This window comes from Hetaerina americana, unplaced genomic scaffold (genome assembly GCF_022747635.1).
Source record: "Hetaerina americana unplaced genomic scaffold, ioHetAmer1.1.p SCAF_10, whole genome shotgun sequence".
NCBI classification, from domain to species: Eukaryota; Metazoa; Arthropoda; class Insecta; order Odonata; family Calopterygidae; genus Hetaerina; species Hetaerina americana.
The window spans coordinates 31,808,547-31,827,500 of NW_027286070.1; the positions used below are offsets into that span (position 1 = coordinate 31,808,547).

Below are 18,954 nucleotides of genomic sequence, written 5' to 3' on the forward strand. Positions count from 1 at the left end.
AGGACAGTCGGCTCGCCATGGGAGGCGTGCGGAAGGACTCAGCGGGCCGGCGTCTGTGACCCGCCGGATCGGGGCTGGACTCAACATGTGGCCCCACGGCGGCGCGTGGTGGCCGCATATGCTGGCCCTGGTGCTGGTGCTCGTGGGTGCCGCGCGGGGTGAGTATGTGCGGACTTTCGAAGTTTCGGAAGGTGTACCCGTGAGCACCGTGGTAGGAAGGATAGGGGAGTCTGACGGTGGTTCGGAGAGGCTGCCGCCTCCTCCATACCTCATCGTACCGAAACCGGGAAGTTCCGTGGACGCGGACCTAGCGATCGACCAAAATACCGGAGAAATACGCACAAAAGTGGTCCTGGACCGTGAGGTACGCAGCGTGTACTCCCTGGTGGCCATCCCGTTTAATGGTGATAGCATACGAGTTGTGCTGCGAGTATTAGACGAGAACGACAATGCGCCATCCTTTCCCACTCCCTTCATGCACATAGAGTTCCCCGAAAACACACCTAGGGATGTTAAAAGGACGCTGCAACCGGCTAAGGATCTGGATCTGGGTATTTACAACACCCAGAGGTACACAATAGTTTCGGGTAACGTGAACAACGCTTTCAGACTTTCCTCCCATCGCGAAAGGGACGGAGTATTATACCTTGATCTCCAAATCAACGGCTTCCTCGACAGGGAAACCTCGCCGTCATACAGTCTTGTGGTAGAAGCCCTGGATGGAGGCACCCCGCCTCTTAGGGGCGTCATGACTGTTAACGTGACCATCCAGGACGTAAACGACAATCAACCGATATTCAACCAGAGCAGGTATTTCGCGACGGTGGCCGAGAATGCGACCATTGGCACGAGTGTTTTAAGGGTGTATGCCACAGATACGGACGCTGGGGAGAACGGGCGAGTTTCCTATTCGATCAACAGGAGGCAGAGCGACAGGGAAAGTATGTTCAGGATAGACGCGGAGACTGGCGAAGTCGCGGTGAACAGGCCGCTGGACTTTGAAACGAAGGAGGTCCACGAGTTGGTGGTCGTCGCGCGAGACAACGGCGCGCAGCCCCTGGAGACCACAGCCTTTGTGTCTATAAGGGTGACGGACGTCAACGACAACCAGCCGACGATAAACGTAATCTTCCTCAGTGACGACGCGACACCCAAGATTTCCGAGAGCGCTCAACCCGGGGAGTTCGTGGCCCGGATATCCGTGAACGACCCGGACTCAAAGGAAGAGTACGCGAATGTGAACGTTACCCTGGAAGGCGGCGAGGGTCACTTCGGTCTGGCCACGAGGGACAACATTATCTACCTTGTGATAGTTTCCCTTCCCCTCGACAGGGAAAGGACTCCTAACTACACCCTCAGTGTGGTGGCCACCGATCAGGGCAGTCCCCCCTTGCACGCCGCTCGGACGTTCCACCTCAGGGTAACCGACGTAAACGACAATGCCCCCGAATTCGACCGTGCCATTTATTACGCGAATGTCTTGGAAGTGGCTGACCCGGGAACGTCAGTGTTCCGTGTGACGGCAGTGGATAGGGATGAAGGTAATAATTCGGCAGTGACCTATTCCATCCGGGAGACCCTCGAGACCCACTCTGCCTGGTTCCAGGTGGACGAAGACACAGGGCTCATCACGACGAGAGCTCCCGTAGACTGCGAGACGGATCCAGTGCCCCAGGTGGTTGTAGTTGCCATGGACAGCGGCTCGCCTCCTCTCTCTTCATCTGCAACCGTCCTCGTCACAATCCACGATGTCAACGACAACGAGCCTATCTTCGATCAAAGCTTCTACAACGTGTCAGTGGCGGAGAGCGAACCTGTTGGACACTGCATCTTAAAGGTAAGTTTTCACATCCATTTTATACGTCGATCCCTTTTTTCTTCTGTTTTCTCCCGGAGCTATTGGTGCCAACATTACCTCTTAGTGAACTAATTGCTGTAAGATCTCAGTTTAGTAGGATTGGTAGAAAACGTATAAATCATCTTATATGGACCAGTACAATCTTGCATTTTTCCTTAAACTATACAATGTGTAATATTCCTGACTCAAGTAATATGGGCTGCGTGAGAATGATATTCATTAATGACTAATAAAAATTGTTCGCTGCGTATTGATGAAACATTGCCATTTCAATTAGAAATAGTCGTTACCTAACGCAAATTACCTATTATTTTCGTGTTTTTGTCGAAGTTGCAGAGAAAGTTTCTTGAATCTGTAGAAATGAATTGAACTTTGTCTTCAAACTGTAATCTTCCTCCTCCCTTCTTTTTATGGCAGTTTTTCATGAAATGCCGATTTTAAATCCCAACTTATCTGAAATATATTTGTGCAGTAACCTGATATTAATGTTGAACTGTTGGGTCTACAGAAGCAACTTGGACTCTAGGCTTATGCTCTTTATCGAAATATGTAAACATATTGCGGGCACCTATATATTTTGGTTTTCAACTCAGGACTGAATGAAAGAAATATGTTTCGAATAGACAAACCTAAATAGCGATTAAAGCTGCCATTGTTGAATAAGTGTTACTTCATGAGTCCCGATTAAGCGTTAATTAGATTTTTTGTGTTCCCGGACGTTTCCTTCGGATAATTATTTCATTTTGACTATCATCTGGTTCCATTGTCTTCTCTTTATTTTTCCAAGACATGAGTACAACGCTACCTGTTATTAAAAAGGAAATGGAATGGTCTTTTCGCTTCAAGCTCATATTTACTCAACGGCATCGATCTTTTGACGCGGTAGTAATTGGATTTCATAAGTAATTAACATTTTAAAAATATTGTTGTACTCGCTAGCTAAAGAGATGGCCTTTTCTAGAGACTTAGCAAAAGGAAGGCATAATATGTGTTGAAAATTTCTAACTTTGTAATGTGAATGATATTGTTGAAAGTATGTGTGCTTTCTCTATGGAGCTACGTAGATATATTTCAAACCATTCCTGTTGTTATAAAATACCATTTCAGAGTTAATTGACTGCATTGCATTGTCCATAAAAGGATTCCGGATTATAACGCTCCACGCTACCAGATGTCGTGGCACGAGGCAGTTATCGGTCTCGGTGTTGAAAAATAATTGATGATGCGACCTGAAATTCAACGAATATAGTAACTTCATAATTCCACGGGTATTTTTACGTAAAATAACGGTTGTAATAACAAGAATGCTCGCAGGATACCTGCACTTTTTTTCGTTACGAGGACCGTCGAGTCTGCGAATGTTTCCTTAGCCAGATACTGCTTCACTTTATTCACCATGTTCACGTTCTAATAAATAATAATGGATTTTCGAAAGAACACGGAAGTGTACATTGAAAAAGCGTGCATTTTGTTAACGTTAGAATTGATTTTTTTCCAATTCATATATTTAGTCAATTCAGCTTCCAATTATCAAAAGTTAAGAGTTGAAAGAAAACGGTTTTTTGTATAAATACTTTAAAAGGCATTTTTTTCATTTAATGTTTTCTTTCTAGTACCTTGTTGTCTTGAGACTTAAATAATGTGCTCATATGAGCAATATGTCAGCTGCAGGACTTTGGGCAAATGAAAATAGTTTCGTTTCTGATGTTTAGAAGACCGCACTTCTCAACATTGAGGATTTTGATGGGTGCAATTACTCCATAAAATCACTGCTGGGAGCACCGTACTCATTCTTAATAGTAAAGGAGTAGGAGTATGTAAACGTGTACGCTTTTGGAAGGTAGCCTTGAGACAATCCATTCATTGGACGCCATCCGAGCATAGTGCTGACTTTCTCCATCTCAATTAGCTATACGTCTTCATTTTGCTTAGTAAGTGTGAACCATTACTAAGAGGTCAAGGCGTGTTTGCCACGCGCACTGTACCATGCAAAATGTTTTTATGATCACTTAAAACTTGTTTCTATTATTGGTTATTGTTTCATATCATCGACCTTACGCGCGATTGCTTTATCCTTAGCAAGTAAAAGCACTTGGCAGATTGAGTTTCCTTTGTAGTCGCCGAGGATATCTACAAAAGTAAGACGACATTGGTTAACGCTTGTCTTTTAGTAAAAATTGCGTTGATGAATGATCTTCATTTCCCATTAATAGCTAATGATCATCATAACTAACCCTTACTGTGGTGTGGAAATGGTTATTGGCGTCTTTCTAGTTTTAGTGGGTTCTTGACCTATCTTCACCTACTCCCTTCGAGTGAACTCATTTGACGAAGCACTTCGTTTGGGTTGACAGCATTAAGTTTGTAATTAGTAGTAGTTTTGAGGGGAGGCGACCGACAGCTGAGGTCGTTTGCGCCATTAGAGATGGACAGGAAAGGATAAAGGGTGGAGAGACTCTTTACGAAGGCGCCAAGGGGTCCGTGGCTTAACGTCCCATCCGACGGACGGCGTACTCACTCCAAGTGCCCTCCACAAAGCAACTAAAGTAGGGGTCGAGATACCACTGAAAAATATACAACACCACCAGGATTTGAACCCGGGCCCTCTGGTTAGGAAGCCAGTACGATAGCCACCTCACCATCTCGATCCCCAAGTTTATAATTATTTACATATGTACATTACTGGATGTCAAACTGTTGGAAACTGGGATTCGTAGGATTAAAAAGAGTAGGATTTGACTTTTCGACATTGCTGGATTTTAAGTTTCTGTTCTTAATTATTAGACTAATATTTCTTGCTGTAGTGTCTTTATCACTAATCGTCCTTTCTATAAAAATGTGATTGCTGCGCGAGGGAATGTCACTCTAGTAGTTGGCGTGTTTTCTGAGTTTAAGATCTGAAGGTTTTGATCGTTCGTAGGGCAAAAATATGTGGGGATGGGAAAATAAAATAGGGTTCATTGCCTTTTGGGAGCCTGGGTCCTCCTTTGGTATGTCAAGGATGTTATAACCTATCAAGATATCCTCAGCCAGAGAACGTCAATTTTGTAGCCATTCATGACAGCGATTAATCTTCCTTTGGCTTATAAAATGATTATTCTCCGGAGAGATGACAATGAAGACACAAAAATAACGGGGCATTTCTAAGGAGGACAATGGCGATAGTATTTTTTGAGAGGTTGCATCACTTGAGTGCCGCAAGAAAGTGCACCGGTACGGTAAGAATGAGAGAAATAAATGAGCTCTTTATCCTTCCGTGCATTTACATTTGACTTTTTATTGCTCCACCCGCGATGATAGTTTTTTAAAAACATTTTTCTGACTTACAGGTGAGCTCTATTTCCTCATGGAAGATAGAACTGTCATAATTGTTTTCATTTAATGCTTGCGTAATGTAAATGCTAATGATAGGATTGATGATGACCAAGTTGTGATGCGTTTCCCTTTAGGTAAACTATTTTGAATTTATAATTAAATATTTCCCTTCAAGTAAACTATTTTGAATTTATAATTAAATATTTACCCTTATATTCCGCATTTTCCCTATATTTACTCTTTTGAGTATTAAAGCAAGTCTATGACATTAACATGTAAAAGTAAATAAGAATGTTCATTGGCTGAGTGAGGTACTGCAACGTTTTTTATGATGCCATATTTTTTAATTAGTGTACAATTTTATGGGCCACAATTACCAGCTGGCGAATGAAGTCTTTGAAATCAGACATTATGCTTCCAAAATGATTTACATAATGGACGTAGAGGGTAGATTAGAGACTCATGATCGTGAGGAAGAGTTAGGAAGACAAGTTCGCAAATGGGGGGAGACTATTGACTAATTTTTAAAGTATTGTGGGAGAAGAGGGGGAGGAGCTCGGTGAAATTTGAAGAAGGCAGAAAAAGTTGATGGAGGGAATATTGAAAAATAGTCGGATATACTCATAGTCATAATAAATGTTTAAATAATAGGGACGCAGAAAAAAGGAGACGAGTTAATATGCTTATAAATAATTTTAAGCAAACTGGAGGAAATCCACGAGATAGGTAATACGTAATTGTTGTCAAGATCCGCTCAAAAACTCTTTAATTGGTAGATTACCTTAAATGGTATTGATCACCACTATCTCCCAATGAAAATTATGATGTACGTATCTACCTGCCCTCTTTGCCTAATATCCAATTCTTTCCTCGAAAATGTATTTTTTACTCTCGCATTATAACTTTCATTTTCACTTTGGTGTTACATTACTTAAACCTTGTTGTACATGCTGCTTTATTATTTAATATTTAACTATTTCTTGAAGCAGTTCATTAAGTCCAGTCGTGCCTTTATCTGTGTATGGAAATTTTTCACTGATTTCTCAAATCAATATATTGGAATTATTTAGTTCCATTGTTCTCACGATATATCACGCCCTATTCTCACCCTTTGCATGTTCTAAGAGGGAACTCGTAATTTTTTCCTAATACTTCACCTCCAACTGTGGACTCAGATAATGAAGTCTAGCTCATTTCCCCTTCACTAATAATCTGTCTTTTGTTCGTTAAACGCTCCACACCATCAAGGGGCGTAGTCAAAATTTACGTGTTAAACAGGTCGCATTTATGCGAGGACGCGTAGTGCGGTGGGGCGTGTCATACGGGGGGGAGGTCGAAAGAGGGGGAGACGAATAAATGCATGAGCCGCACGCTTCTCCTTTCAGCGTACTCTTTCCCATCGTCCCTTCCTCTCACCCCTTTGCTACGTACTTCGAAACGGACATTTGTAAAAGGGTGTGAGTGTCGTGGGTGTGAACTTTTGGTCAGCAACCTTGAACCCGCTAAGCGACCGGCTGATTAGCATAGTGCCGCTCCACCACAAAATACTTGGCGCGCACACGGGCCGCCGAGAGAGCCGCTTCTCCGTCGCTCTCCTGGCCAGACCTTTAGTCTTACACTACCTCTTCTCTCTCCCTGGGATCCATTGCTCCTATTCACCTGTTCCTACCCCCTTGAGAGGGCATCTTTCGAGGGTGTCGGTGGCTGAAAGCAGAGACGGTGACCAGGAAAAAGTTGAGGCCGCTAGTTTCGAAGGCTGCTGTTATTATTATGTATTTTGCTTAATTCAGGAGCTGGTCTTGGATACTTCCAAGCGTAGGAGGCGATTCAGGATAGTTGAAAAGCATTGATGGGGAATGTTTGACGATGGCCTCATAATTTTATCGAAAGTTGTTTTTATTGCTTATGTTTAAAATTTTAAACTAAAGTAAATATCATTAAAGCATATTGAATTGCAGTTGAGCAACCTATCGGCCAGTGAACTCCACTTCTTTGACGGAAATAGACCAGGAAGGGGCGGTTAGTATAAATTCTATAATTTAGTGCTCACCGATAACCCGGATGTATTTTAATTTCATTGATGCAGAAAATGATCGACCAGTTGACCGATTTGTCAGTTGTCAGGCACTTGGAGGTATATTAATTTTTCATTCCTTATTTCGTTTGATATAAATGGGAGTGTTTGATTCTCAAAAAGTTTTTCGCAGCCTCCTGCGTCGGGAGAGCCATGGGAATTTAGGGGCAAGGAAACAACACTGCGGAGTGAACGAAAAAGGGACGTCGCTAAGGAGCGGTGCCATGCACACATGCAACAGGTGCTGTGCCCAACCTGTTAGGGCAACGATGGCATGTGGTTTCCCAAAGTTCACCCAAACGAAAGGACTTGTTGTTCTCCAAACTGGTCCCAGCGTTGTCCGTTGTTTTCTAGGTTGTAGGGTGTAATAGGAGCGTTGCATACTCAGCATTTTACTGAAGACCTACCTCATCCTCTGAGATATGGGCGTGGAAATGTCCATTTGGTTTCGAAATTCTGCATTTTTCAACAAGTTTTGCCATTGATATTACATGCGTCTAGTACAAGTAATTTTGTGAACATTTATGATGAATTATATTGAATCGATCGCGGTGCAGTAATATACTCGTACATCGTATATAATCTACCTAATGCTAGATTTGATGAATGCCCGCATCTTAATATGTGCAAACGTTTTATCGCTTATTTTATCTGCTCGTATCAGTATCAAGATTTAGGATTTTGCATTTCATCCACATTATTCTCCTGCAAGTGTTCGTTTGATGGTCTTATCTATGTTCAGTTTGTCAAAATAAGTTTACTTAATTGAACTTTAACATTCAATGTCTCCCCTGGGCTCGAAGAATTCGTCCAATTGCAACCTCTTAGAAGGTAATGGTAAGATTAAGTTCATATAAAGAGAGAGGTTGGGGGGTGTATTTTTTCTTTCTCTGCAAATCTCATATATTTCATTACCTGCGTTCACTTTTGCAACATTACTTTATCACCGATGCGACAATCACATGCCTGCCAATCTGATTCGAGGAATGTGTGAAATGTTCGGGTATCATCTTATTTCTTTCATATTTATAGAAAATGGTCAATGTTTCGTAACAATGTTTTTTGGTGCCAACATTTCACTTTGAACTCCTTTTATGGACAGCTTAGAAATGTGCTTAATCGGAATATGAATTTTTATTGTAATTAAAAAGATAAGCACCTCTTTATGACTATATAATCTACACTTTAAAGACGTGGGTCCTTAGGTTTCCTCGCTTTTCGGCCAAATGCTATTCGGCATTTCTGTAGAACCTAAACGATTCTTTGTCTGTACAACGGATTATGAAATTTGTATTATGATGCAGTGCATGTAAATGAAACGTTTGTAAATCAGAAAGTAGTCTTACGAGTTTCTCTCTATTCTATTTCATTTGACTAAAATCATCATGCATGGTAAATGTTCGGATTGGCAGCTTTTTTGCACTTTAATCAGATGTTTAAATCCGTCTCTTTCAAAAAAATATTTATTTTTAACTTGACTTGCCGATGATATGTTTTTTCCCGTCGGTCGTTTTGTATTTATGGTCTTAACAAGCCTGGGTAAAACTTTGAACTGAAACGAATCAGATAAATTAAATATTATTTCAATTGAATGTGAAATGTGAGGAAAATCTGAGATTTTGGGCGTGGCAACCATGAAAAATCTATCATACTTGTTAGATGCTTTTAAAGAGATAGTTGAGGGAACGTGGTAGGACTTATGTTCAAATTGTTTACGATGTATTAAATACAGCGTATTTCCTTGGAGTAATGCAAGATAAAACACATGCAAAATTCTAAGTGATGGTTAGTTATTCTCGCTAAAATTCCCACCTTCCCAGAGAATTAAGGAGACGGCGCCGAATCAGGAGAAATCGAAAGGGCAATTTACCTGTCTAGAATAGCTACATCCATGCTCATGCCTTGCCATTTGCTAATTGATGTCCTGAGCTTACTTGTAATGGACACCAATGACGCACTTTATTTTTCTACCAACATTTAGGTTCTCCTTTCAAAACTTTATTTCGTTATAATTACATTTCTAAATATGATAAAGTTTATATTACATTGGTAATGCGTACGCAAAGTGACTTTTGGAAAACAAAATGTTCCTGGTAAACGTCACCGTAGGTCACAGAGATGGCTTGTATTCCTTTAATTTTTCAATTTCTCCATCCCCCTTTTGTGTAAGAAGTAATGCCCTAACGTAAGCCCTCGGACCGAATGAAGTGAACAGCAATCTGAATACAGCCTTTCGCGCACTGTAAAGAGTCATCCATTCTGTTTTTTTCTGCCATATGACTCCAGGCTTAATACATACAAATAGGAATGACGTTCATTATAATCCATGAGGAGTGGAAGTTACGTATATGGACTTTTTATAATTCATGGAAGCGGTATAGTAAGCTAGATTTCGTATTTTGCCCGTAAGGATTTCAGTTTATCACACGGAGGTTACTGAGTTAATCACTAGGAAAATAAATATAAAAGAAACTCAATGTAATAAACTGAGCATTATTAATACAACGCCTTGAGACCAGGGATGATAAAACGTATTCTTTTAGAGCAGGCCGAAATATTTTAGAGGCCCATTTCAAAGAAAATGCTGAGGTATCCCAGTTCCTTTTCTATTATACTGTGCTATTTGACGCATTTCCCCGAGAATACATTCAACTGCTACGTTCTTTTCCACTGTTAATTAGGGTTTTAGGCAAAGGAGGACCGGGATCCTTTGTCGGGCTGATCTAACTCTCGCCCAAAGACATCGAGGGGTCGGCTATTACCCGAACATTTTCTCTGTTCACTGTTGGATATTTTTATTCTCACCCAAAGGCACTCAGAGCAGGAGGTGTTCATCACAATTTAATTGGACGGGGTACGACACTCTTTTATTTTAGTTATTGTCACAAGACATCCAAGTATGTCCTGGAATCTATAGCAATTGGATGAAACCTCTGCAACCCCGGAATTTGATGCTGAACTCTTTGTGTTGAAAATTAGTGCCCTTGTCACTGAGACTACATCGGTGCTACTGCTTAGGTTTACTCTATTTTTTCTTTTGATTCCCCCACAATAGGGGTGCAAGAACCGTGCCATCGCACCGATGGCCCATGACGACTAATTATTAAACATATTTAGAAAGCCACAGTCATTTGGCGGTGGGTCATTTTATTGACGCCCGCACGAGATTTTCGGAAAAAACGAACCACTGCTCGCACTTCACCAATGGAAAACGACGGAGTCTTCTCTCGAAATGGCGTCGCTGCTTTGAGGGTGGTACGAAGCGGGGAGATACATGGTAAAAGGAGAGAGAGACGGAGAGGGACATGGGACGCGACCCCACTTTAAGGCAGGAGGAGAGAAGGGTGGACGAAGTTCGGTTCCCGTGTGGACCAGGGAAGAGAGTGGGCATCCGACCCGTGCACGCGTGTACCATCGTCTCCCCCACTCCTCCCTCCGCTGTTCTTTTTTCTTTCCCTCTGACGGACGTAATCGCGGGGGTCCACGTGTGTACTCCGTGATAGCCTACACTTGTTGGATCCCTCCCTCGGGAATGTTTCGAGCGACGTTAAAAGACCTATCCTCCTCCCTCCTCCACCACCTTGAGTACCGAGAAGTGTGCCCATTCTTTTTCTCTCCCATTCACCTCCCCCTCCTCCTAACGCTCCCCGTTCTCGTCTCCCGAGGGGAGCATCCCGGTTCGACTCCACCCAAAATGCTCAACAGTAATGGAAATGCCGCTCGGTCCGCTTGTCCCATTGCTCGACCCCGCCCGTTCTTTACCCGCTCGCTCGCCCACCCCTCTCGTCCCCTCCCCCTCCCACGCACGTCCCCGGGGGGACAGGAAGGTGTTACCCGTGATGTGTTCCTACGATGAGTCGCAGCAAGATGACTTAGAGCGATAACAACTTAACACAGTTGCTTCCATCCCTTCAGCCGTCCGCGGGGCTCCGCCATTTCATTCCACACGACACCCGTCGTAATTTTCCTCTAGATTAATTCGATTCGATTCAAGAAAGATCGCACCCGAGTGAAAAGGCGGTCCACTTAAGAACAAAGAATTAAACCCGTGTGAGAAACATGAGTGGAAAGAAAAGTTAAAATTTTTGGAGCTCTTGTGTTTATTTTAGTGAACGTGCTCTAGCCTTGTTTGCAGTGAGATTTCCTATGCGGGTTGAGTTTAATATCAGAATCTATTTTTTTCCGTAACAGCTGATGTGAGTGCAGTAACAAAGCTTGCTCCTGGTTTCACATTTTCTGGATATAGTAACGTTATAAATATCGATTCCCATTGATTACGGGAATTAGCCAATTTATTTCACTACGCATGACGTTAGAGAATTTTTTTCTCTCAGAGTAGTTCACATAAATATGGTTTTTTGGGGCATCTATTGGTGTGAGTAATAATTATAGTGGCTGAAATCCAGTCAACGTTTCCGATAATAGGAGAAATCAACTGTTTGAATAAAGGAGTGTCCCGGCTAATTATATGTAAAAGTTATTCCTTATCATTGAGTTTTTGTTGCACAAGAGCCATGCTATTGACCATTGTCTCAGAATATAATTAAAACGAAAGGAATATACGATACCGTATTAAGTTTTTAATGTAATATTTTGACGAGGTGTTTATTCAATTCTCGAACGAAATCCCCAGGAGTAATCACTCAGGTAGCTGAAAAGTGACAACGATGTTATAGACATGACAATGTGATGAAACCAAATCTATGTTAACTGAGAAGGAAACAAACTTTCATTGCTTGAGCTCGTCGTTCAGGAAAATGTGCTTAAGTCTCCAAACTTTTGAGTAGCTCTTTGAGTAACAACTAACGTTGAACATGAACCCTATTTCCTGAATCTCAAGGGATGACCATTTAGGCAGTGATCCGTATTGGTTTTCCGGAACATTTGGCTGCAAGTCCGATTGACCATGTTATTGGGGATGTGTGTAATGTCGCCTCGTTTTAAATGTCCCTTCGGAAAGGGTCTGCCCTTCTCTCATTTGTCGGGACATGAGGTCCTGCTTGCCGAAGATAGCGTCAACGGCGCCCGCCACCTCCGCGCCATCGGAGAGTACCCTCCACCTCTTTTTTTTCCTTTTCTTCTTCCACCGCGCCATTCCCTCCCGTCCTTTTCCCTCAAGTTCCGACTCGAAACCAGGATTTAGCATTATTGGAGCCCTTTCTCCTCCATTTTAGGCTGTCCTTGGTGCATGCGACACCGTGGTCAAGCCCCCTCCAAGACACCGCCGTGGTCACCGCTAGGATGATTCCCTTTGAATGTACCCTGTATTTCTTTTCTTTCGTGCATTTCAGTTTGGTTCTTCTCTCTCGTCTCTAGAATTATTCTCTCTCTTTAAGTTTTGTGTTTTAATAATATCTCGCAGATTAAGAAAAATTGAAACTCGTATTATCCACTTTCAGTTTTGACGTTTTCAATCGGAAATCGCCAGCTTCCAACCCGTCTGTACACATTCCTCTCCCAGTGTATTTCTCTACATCTGCCTTAAAATGCCGCCGAAGTGTATTATGAGCAAGATCCTCGGACACTATTTAGCGTGTGTTTGTCATAACGCTTTTTTATGTGCCATGAGCTTCTTACTTACAGAACTGAAATCATCTCAGAGCGAAAGTCAAGACTAGCATTTAATAAAAAAAATTCCGTTTCTTAATTATCAAAGGGTTTCTCACATTTATTCTCAGGAATACATGGACATGTGCTCAGTAAACAAAACCTTTCTCTCGAGAGTACTGTCTCTGCTTTTTCTCGTATTAGCTTATTTAAATTCCCTTGAGTGTTGTTTTGACAGTAATTTACTTTTGCGCTAGCAGTCGTCTGCTAGTGATCACCTTCAACCTTGTTACTGCTCCACAGCGTAGAATGAAATTCTTATCAGAGTATTCAAATTCCAATCACTGTTCAAACCTGTGATTTATGTTGCATGTAAACTGTGTTACATAAGGGCGATATCATTCGTGTACATGCCGGGTTATAGTGCCACTATCACCAACTAAAATTTAATCCATTTGTAAGGTTAAAGAGTGTGAAGTAGTGAGGAGCAATCTCCAGTAGGCTGCCAGTATCTTTTTAGTGACAATTTTTGAGGTGTGCGAAATCAGCATACTTGGTGTTGCCCTGGTATTTTCTACGGAGCTAAGATTCTGTGATTGATAAAAGACCCAATTTTTGGGGGGTACGGAAGATTGAAATCATTTGAAATTGGTCATCATGATGCCAATATTGTGTATTATGTCTAGAAAAATTACAATAATGTGTAGGGTGGAGATAAACTTCAGCTTTTAAGTTAGGCTTAGAGGCGTTTTCTGAAGCTAAGGTCACAATCCTCATACATTGTCTTGCCTTAAAAAAATAAATATTTACCACCACCCCCATTTACACTAACATTTAATTTCACCAATTCTGTAGATTAATGGGTATTGTGTGGTTGGAAATATTTATGCGGCGTGGTTCATTTTCTTTCTAATCACGACGATTTTCCTAGGATAAGTGTGAGATTGACAATATAATTTATATTTTCATGGTCCATTGATATTTGAACAGAAGTAAGTCCCAGTGTGCATGTATTTTTCTCGCTTGAAAAAGGTGTACAATTTTGGGAATTTTGCATTTCCTGTCCGTATTACTATTTATTTATTGTCCAATGTGATTTGTGTACGATATTGATTCAGTGTAAGGCCCTCTTGCATTGTGGAAAATTGATCCTCGTCTCCCGAAAATTTCTCCAAAAATATTTCTCCCGAAAAAACGTATTACTTCTTGTTACCCACAGGACCCAGGTTTTTTTACGAGAGGAGCTCAGTAGTATTTTTATCCCTGATGTCTCTTTTCGGTTTTGCGTTATTAGATATTTATGCATTCACTTATGTATTCGACGGATTTCAATCATCGCGTCGCTAGTGCGGTGGTGTACCAAGGTTCTACTAATGTTGCGTGTGTGAAGATTGGAGGGGATGCTTAATGAACAGTATGATAACGCTGACAAGACACACAATTTCACATTTTTATGGCTGGATAACGACTACAATCCACCTCAAACCTAGATGCGACGTTTTCCATTTGCGAAGGCGGAGTGGTCGGATTGTGCCCAACTAAGAATGAGTGGAAACAAAAATGGGGGCTCAAATGAAAAACTCACGTCGAATTTTTTCACAATCATGGACCGAGCGCATCTCAATGAAACTTGAAGAGAAGAGAAAGAGGATGGACTGTCTAGCCGATCACCAAAATTAAACGAGGATCGTAAAAGATTGAGAGCCATTTAAACATTCCATAATAAAGCGTTGCGAACGCCGGACGGAGACCCCTGCACCCGCTTGTGCATAATAGAAGGTGGTTTGGAACGGAGTCGGTCGCGGGGACCGTTGTACTTCGGACGTCGGCCCTGAGAGGTGACTTCCTTCGCCTCCCCCCAACATTCCCTCCCTGCCTCTCACCGCCCCCCCCGCCGAAGTCTCTCTTCGTCGCCATCCTACCATCTCCCTCTCCATCGACTCCTCCATGCCGCCCTCTATTGCTGGTTTATCGTGCAATGACAGGGCACCCCACGATCCTGATTTCACCCTAACTCGCTTACCACATCTGCAATGCGTTTGGGGGCACGTTGACTGTTGTCCTCGTCAGCTTATAGGCAACCTATTTTTTGCTTTGTTTCTTGGCCTTTAACTCTCTCCTAACTATTTTAGGTCTGGCTCAGGGGCTCCCTAGTCCTTAATGAAATCAGCTCCTCCCGGAAATGTATGAACAGGGCAGTTGGCGGCCCGCGATGGATTTGTGAAAGTGAGATTGCATTTGTCAACACAAAGCACCACGAGTTAATTTTTGTACGTTCGTTAGAACATTTAGAATGTTGACGTGTCGATAACTAAGACAAGCGGCATGTTCACTATATATTTGTGTTCATATTTTTATTTTGATTGTCTCATCATTATATTTCCGTAGCAGTGTGTATTCCCTCCAAACTATTCTCCCCGCTCATTTCCTTCGACCGTAGTGCCGATATGAATGCTAGAGATTGACCGATGAAAGGGATGTGGAGACCGCAGTTTCTCCGAATGTCAATCTCTACACCCCGCTGCCGTCATCTCTTCAGCATTCCTTCGGCTTCATTTCCCATCCGTCTCCAAATCATTCCATTCGTTTTCTCCTCGGGTGGAGTGTGTGAGTGCACCGTCAAGGACGAAACCTCAAATGTCAGAGTCATATTTCTCATCAAGGCATATGTTTCGTTTTTGACGGGCCCGAATAGGACATATGCATTCGCCGGATGCACTTGACTTTCATTTTCAGCCACCCTCCCAACAGAACGTTTTACCTTCACATACAAGCACGGGTGCCTGTTATCTTGGGCCGGGCTCCCACTTGCCCAAATCTTCTCATGTTAGCACTCTCGCGCCCAATCACATTCTTACCTTTTACACCCTCGCGGTACCTGCTCAACCGAGCAGGTACCTCGCGTTAAAAAGTAGCCAAGTCAGCGCCTATTATGTATACAGTTCTCCTTTGAAAATTAATGACGCCCACGCATATCTCTTTATCATATTCCGCTGCAATGAAACTGAGGTGGGTTATACAACATAAATAATTATATCGTTCGTACCTACCCTCAGAGGTGCAACTTCGGTGCAAGTGATGGAAAAACAGCCCTGTCATCGTTAGAGGTATTATCCACCCTTACCCATTAAACAGTGAGTACTTGCACTCTTGCTGTGGTCGTTTGCTCTGTCTACGGCTACCCTCAAGGCACAGCATCCTATTTTGAAAACAAGGTCTCTATGTAGAGGTTGATTCATCAGTTTTCGTATATTATATTTTCCTGACAGTATAAAATGAACTCCAACTCGTCGCATTTTATCATTTCCTACTGGAAACAGCTCATAATGCAGTTCAACCCATAAATCTACGAGCCCTTAATAATTTTGCGAAGTGATTACTGTTTTACCCGCAATCAGTACTACAATAGCCTTGGTACACATGATACGCCTTCATCAATCGGTGATACTTCCTTAAAGGGATGACTTTATGAGTAAAATTTTGAGTTCGATAATAATATCCACGGACAACATTGGCGAGCATTTGCACTCCAGCTCACGGATAATATTGTTCTTCCATTTGCACTCTCTTTATGTGTTCTGTGCCCTTTACTTCAGCAACTTTTTCACTTTCTTCTCGTATTCGCGAACCAAACTTGAGCGCTGCTTGGATCATCGTGCTGTGATGATGCGATGACCTCGCAGGCTCTTCCCATCCTCGTCTGTGTGTAAAGCGGAGTCAAGTCGTGACGGTCGGTTGGGTAGACGAAGTGCCCATGGAAGATAGTGCAAAAGGAGGTGAGCGAAGTCGTCGTGTTATGTTGCATGTGTTCCGAAGTGAGACGCTCTGGATATTGTCAACTCTTTTAATAATACCAGTTAGTGGGGTGTTTAATCGGCTAGTGGTCATTGGGGAGATCAGGTGCGAATTAGAGTCGAACAATGAGTGGGTTCCTACACGGTACCGTGGAGGATAATGGCATTTGGAATGGAAGGAAAGGGGAAAGTGCGCTGGTCTTCTGCCTTCCACTCGCATTTCTTCCTCTCTTCTGGCATCCTCGCCTCTTCCTCACTCCTTCCGGCCTCTCTCCACTTTCGGGAGCAGAGTCCCCATGAGGTATGTAACCAGCGTATGCAAATATCCCCTCCTCTCAGCCCCTCTCCCCGCCTCACCTCTTTCATCCACCCTCTCCTCCCTCCCCTCCCTCCCCTCACCCTGTCGCCGACCCGCCTCCTCTCCTCCCGCAGGAGTCTACCGTCTCTCTCTCCCTCTATATCTCCTCCGCAACTCCCTCTTCCATCTCCCGCCGTCCCTTCCCCCTTTACCCCTCCCCGGTCGAAATCCAGATTGCTAGTGGACCGGTTGCGGTCAGAGTCCGGGGGAGGGGCAGAGAGGGGAGGGTGTGAGGAGTCTGCTGCGGAGGGAGGGGGTGGAGGGAACGTATAGTGGAGGAGGGAAAGGGTTCGGGAGGGGAGAGTGAAAGGGTGGGGGAAGGACTGAGATAGGGGTGGGAAATTGCCTACGGGAGGGATGGTGATGAAGGGGGAAGTGTGGGGGAGGGGATGGAGGTCGGGCAGGAGGGGGGTGGGATAGTAGGAGGGCGAGGAGGAGGATAGAGAGTCTCTCTTAATGGTGGTTGAGTTTTGGTCTGAACGGCGTGTATTACAGTTGGGAGTTTTTTTTCTCCATTAATCATCGAAAAAAAAGGTTATCAGAAATGGGATGGTCGCTTCTTTTCTCGGACGGAGCCGAATTGCTTGGGTGGCTGGGGAGGTTAGGTGTGCGTGGTTGTGTGTGTGTGCGTGCTCACGGTCGTGGTGTTGCTCCCTTGTGTGCGTGAGGAGGAGCTGCTCTTTCGGCTTTTTCGCCTCCGCACTCCCTCATTTCGGCGATGCCGAGGAGGAGGTTCAGTTCATGCCCCTCCCGCCCCACCAAAAGTGCTCGTCGTAACGCGCTAACGAGAATGCAGTGTCATCCCGCTTCTCCTCCTCCCCATTCCCGGGTTTCTCTGACCCTCTCTGTGGCTGCGGCCTCTTGCGACCACCGGTGCCATCCTCAACCTCTTCTGCTCTACCTCTCTCTCCCTCTCTTAAATTCGGCGTAACACCAAGATCTCCGGCGGCGTTCTCTTGAATATCTGCTGGGCGTTATTTGATTTTATTTTTTTAGGCAGGAAGGTCAGGGGGGAGGAATGTGGTGAATGAAAATGGGAATGCCCGGACTTCTCCAATGCATTCATTTACTTTTACTCTTCATCTTGGGTGTAAATTGGAATATGTTTAATTCTATCGGAGTAAAGTGGAGTGTAATTTCGTTCTTTGAGACATTTCTCACAGGTGTCATAAGCTTAACGAACCCTTCTCAACACTACTATACTAACAGGACTGTTTCTATATTTACTGCACCAAGCTAAGTAATACTCTTCAGTAATGGTACGCAGTTGCCCAAAGGCTCACCTCATTTATCGTGTAATTTTGGTGGTTGCTGCTAAAAATTGGTTAAAATGGATTTTTTTCGAGTATGACTGATAGCTTATCCATGTTAATGTATTTATCAAGATTCATCATAAATGCATTGTACCAGTACATATAGTACGTCAGTGTACGAAATTGAATTGCACTTCGTCCAAGCTGGAATGCTTTCAGAGTCATTTAAAAATAAGATATTTTTTGCCTGGGTCGCTTGAATTAAATTGTCTGGCTTTCGGAAAAGACTCCTCTTTCCTGAGGCGATGTTTGCTATTTTCCTACAATGGTAATTATTTTATTCTTTATCTCTTATTGTCTTACATCAAAGTTTTTCTCATATTTCTTCGTCTTTTGAAGTCACTATGCTATGCAATTAGACGTCTGACAGTCGTCAGCTTCGTGCCAGCAACTTCTAGGATATTTCTAACGTTCTTGAGCCAAATCGAGGCTAACGGTTAAATACGCACTTAAACATTCTAATCTCGTGTCACAGGTTTTGGCGAGCTCACAATAGCATCCATAAACGCAAGCATTACGCATTCGTGTTGATCTCGTGGACTCATGGGCTTCAAGCGAGCATTAAATGCAGTTTAATCTCTCCTAATTACTTCGCATTAGCGAAGTTATTGGTCGTATTTAGAATCCCCAGAGGGGGTTTATAGTTAATTAAAATTTAATTGCGATTTGTTTTAAATAAACGAACGCTTAGCGGA

At 43.1% G+C, this 18,954-nt stretch overlaps 1 protein-coding gene across 1 annotated transcript in view; it reads left to right on the forward strand.

Annotated features, from left to right (window-relative positions):
- The first annotated feature begins 290 nt into the window (after window positions 1–290).
- Window positions 291–18,954, forward strand: part of LOC139700301 (protein dachsous-like) — a 117,703-nt gene continuing 99,039 nt past the window's right edge. Inside the window, exon 1 of the mRNA XM_071598941.1 lies at window positions 291–1,837. Within this exon, the coding sequence (XP_071455042.1) occupies window positions 476–1,837 (1,362 nt within the window). The 5' untranslated portion in view covers window positions 291–475. The remainder of the gene's footprint in view (window positions 1,838–18,954) is intronic.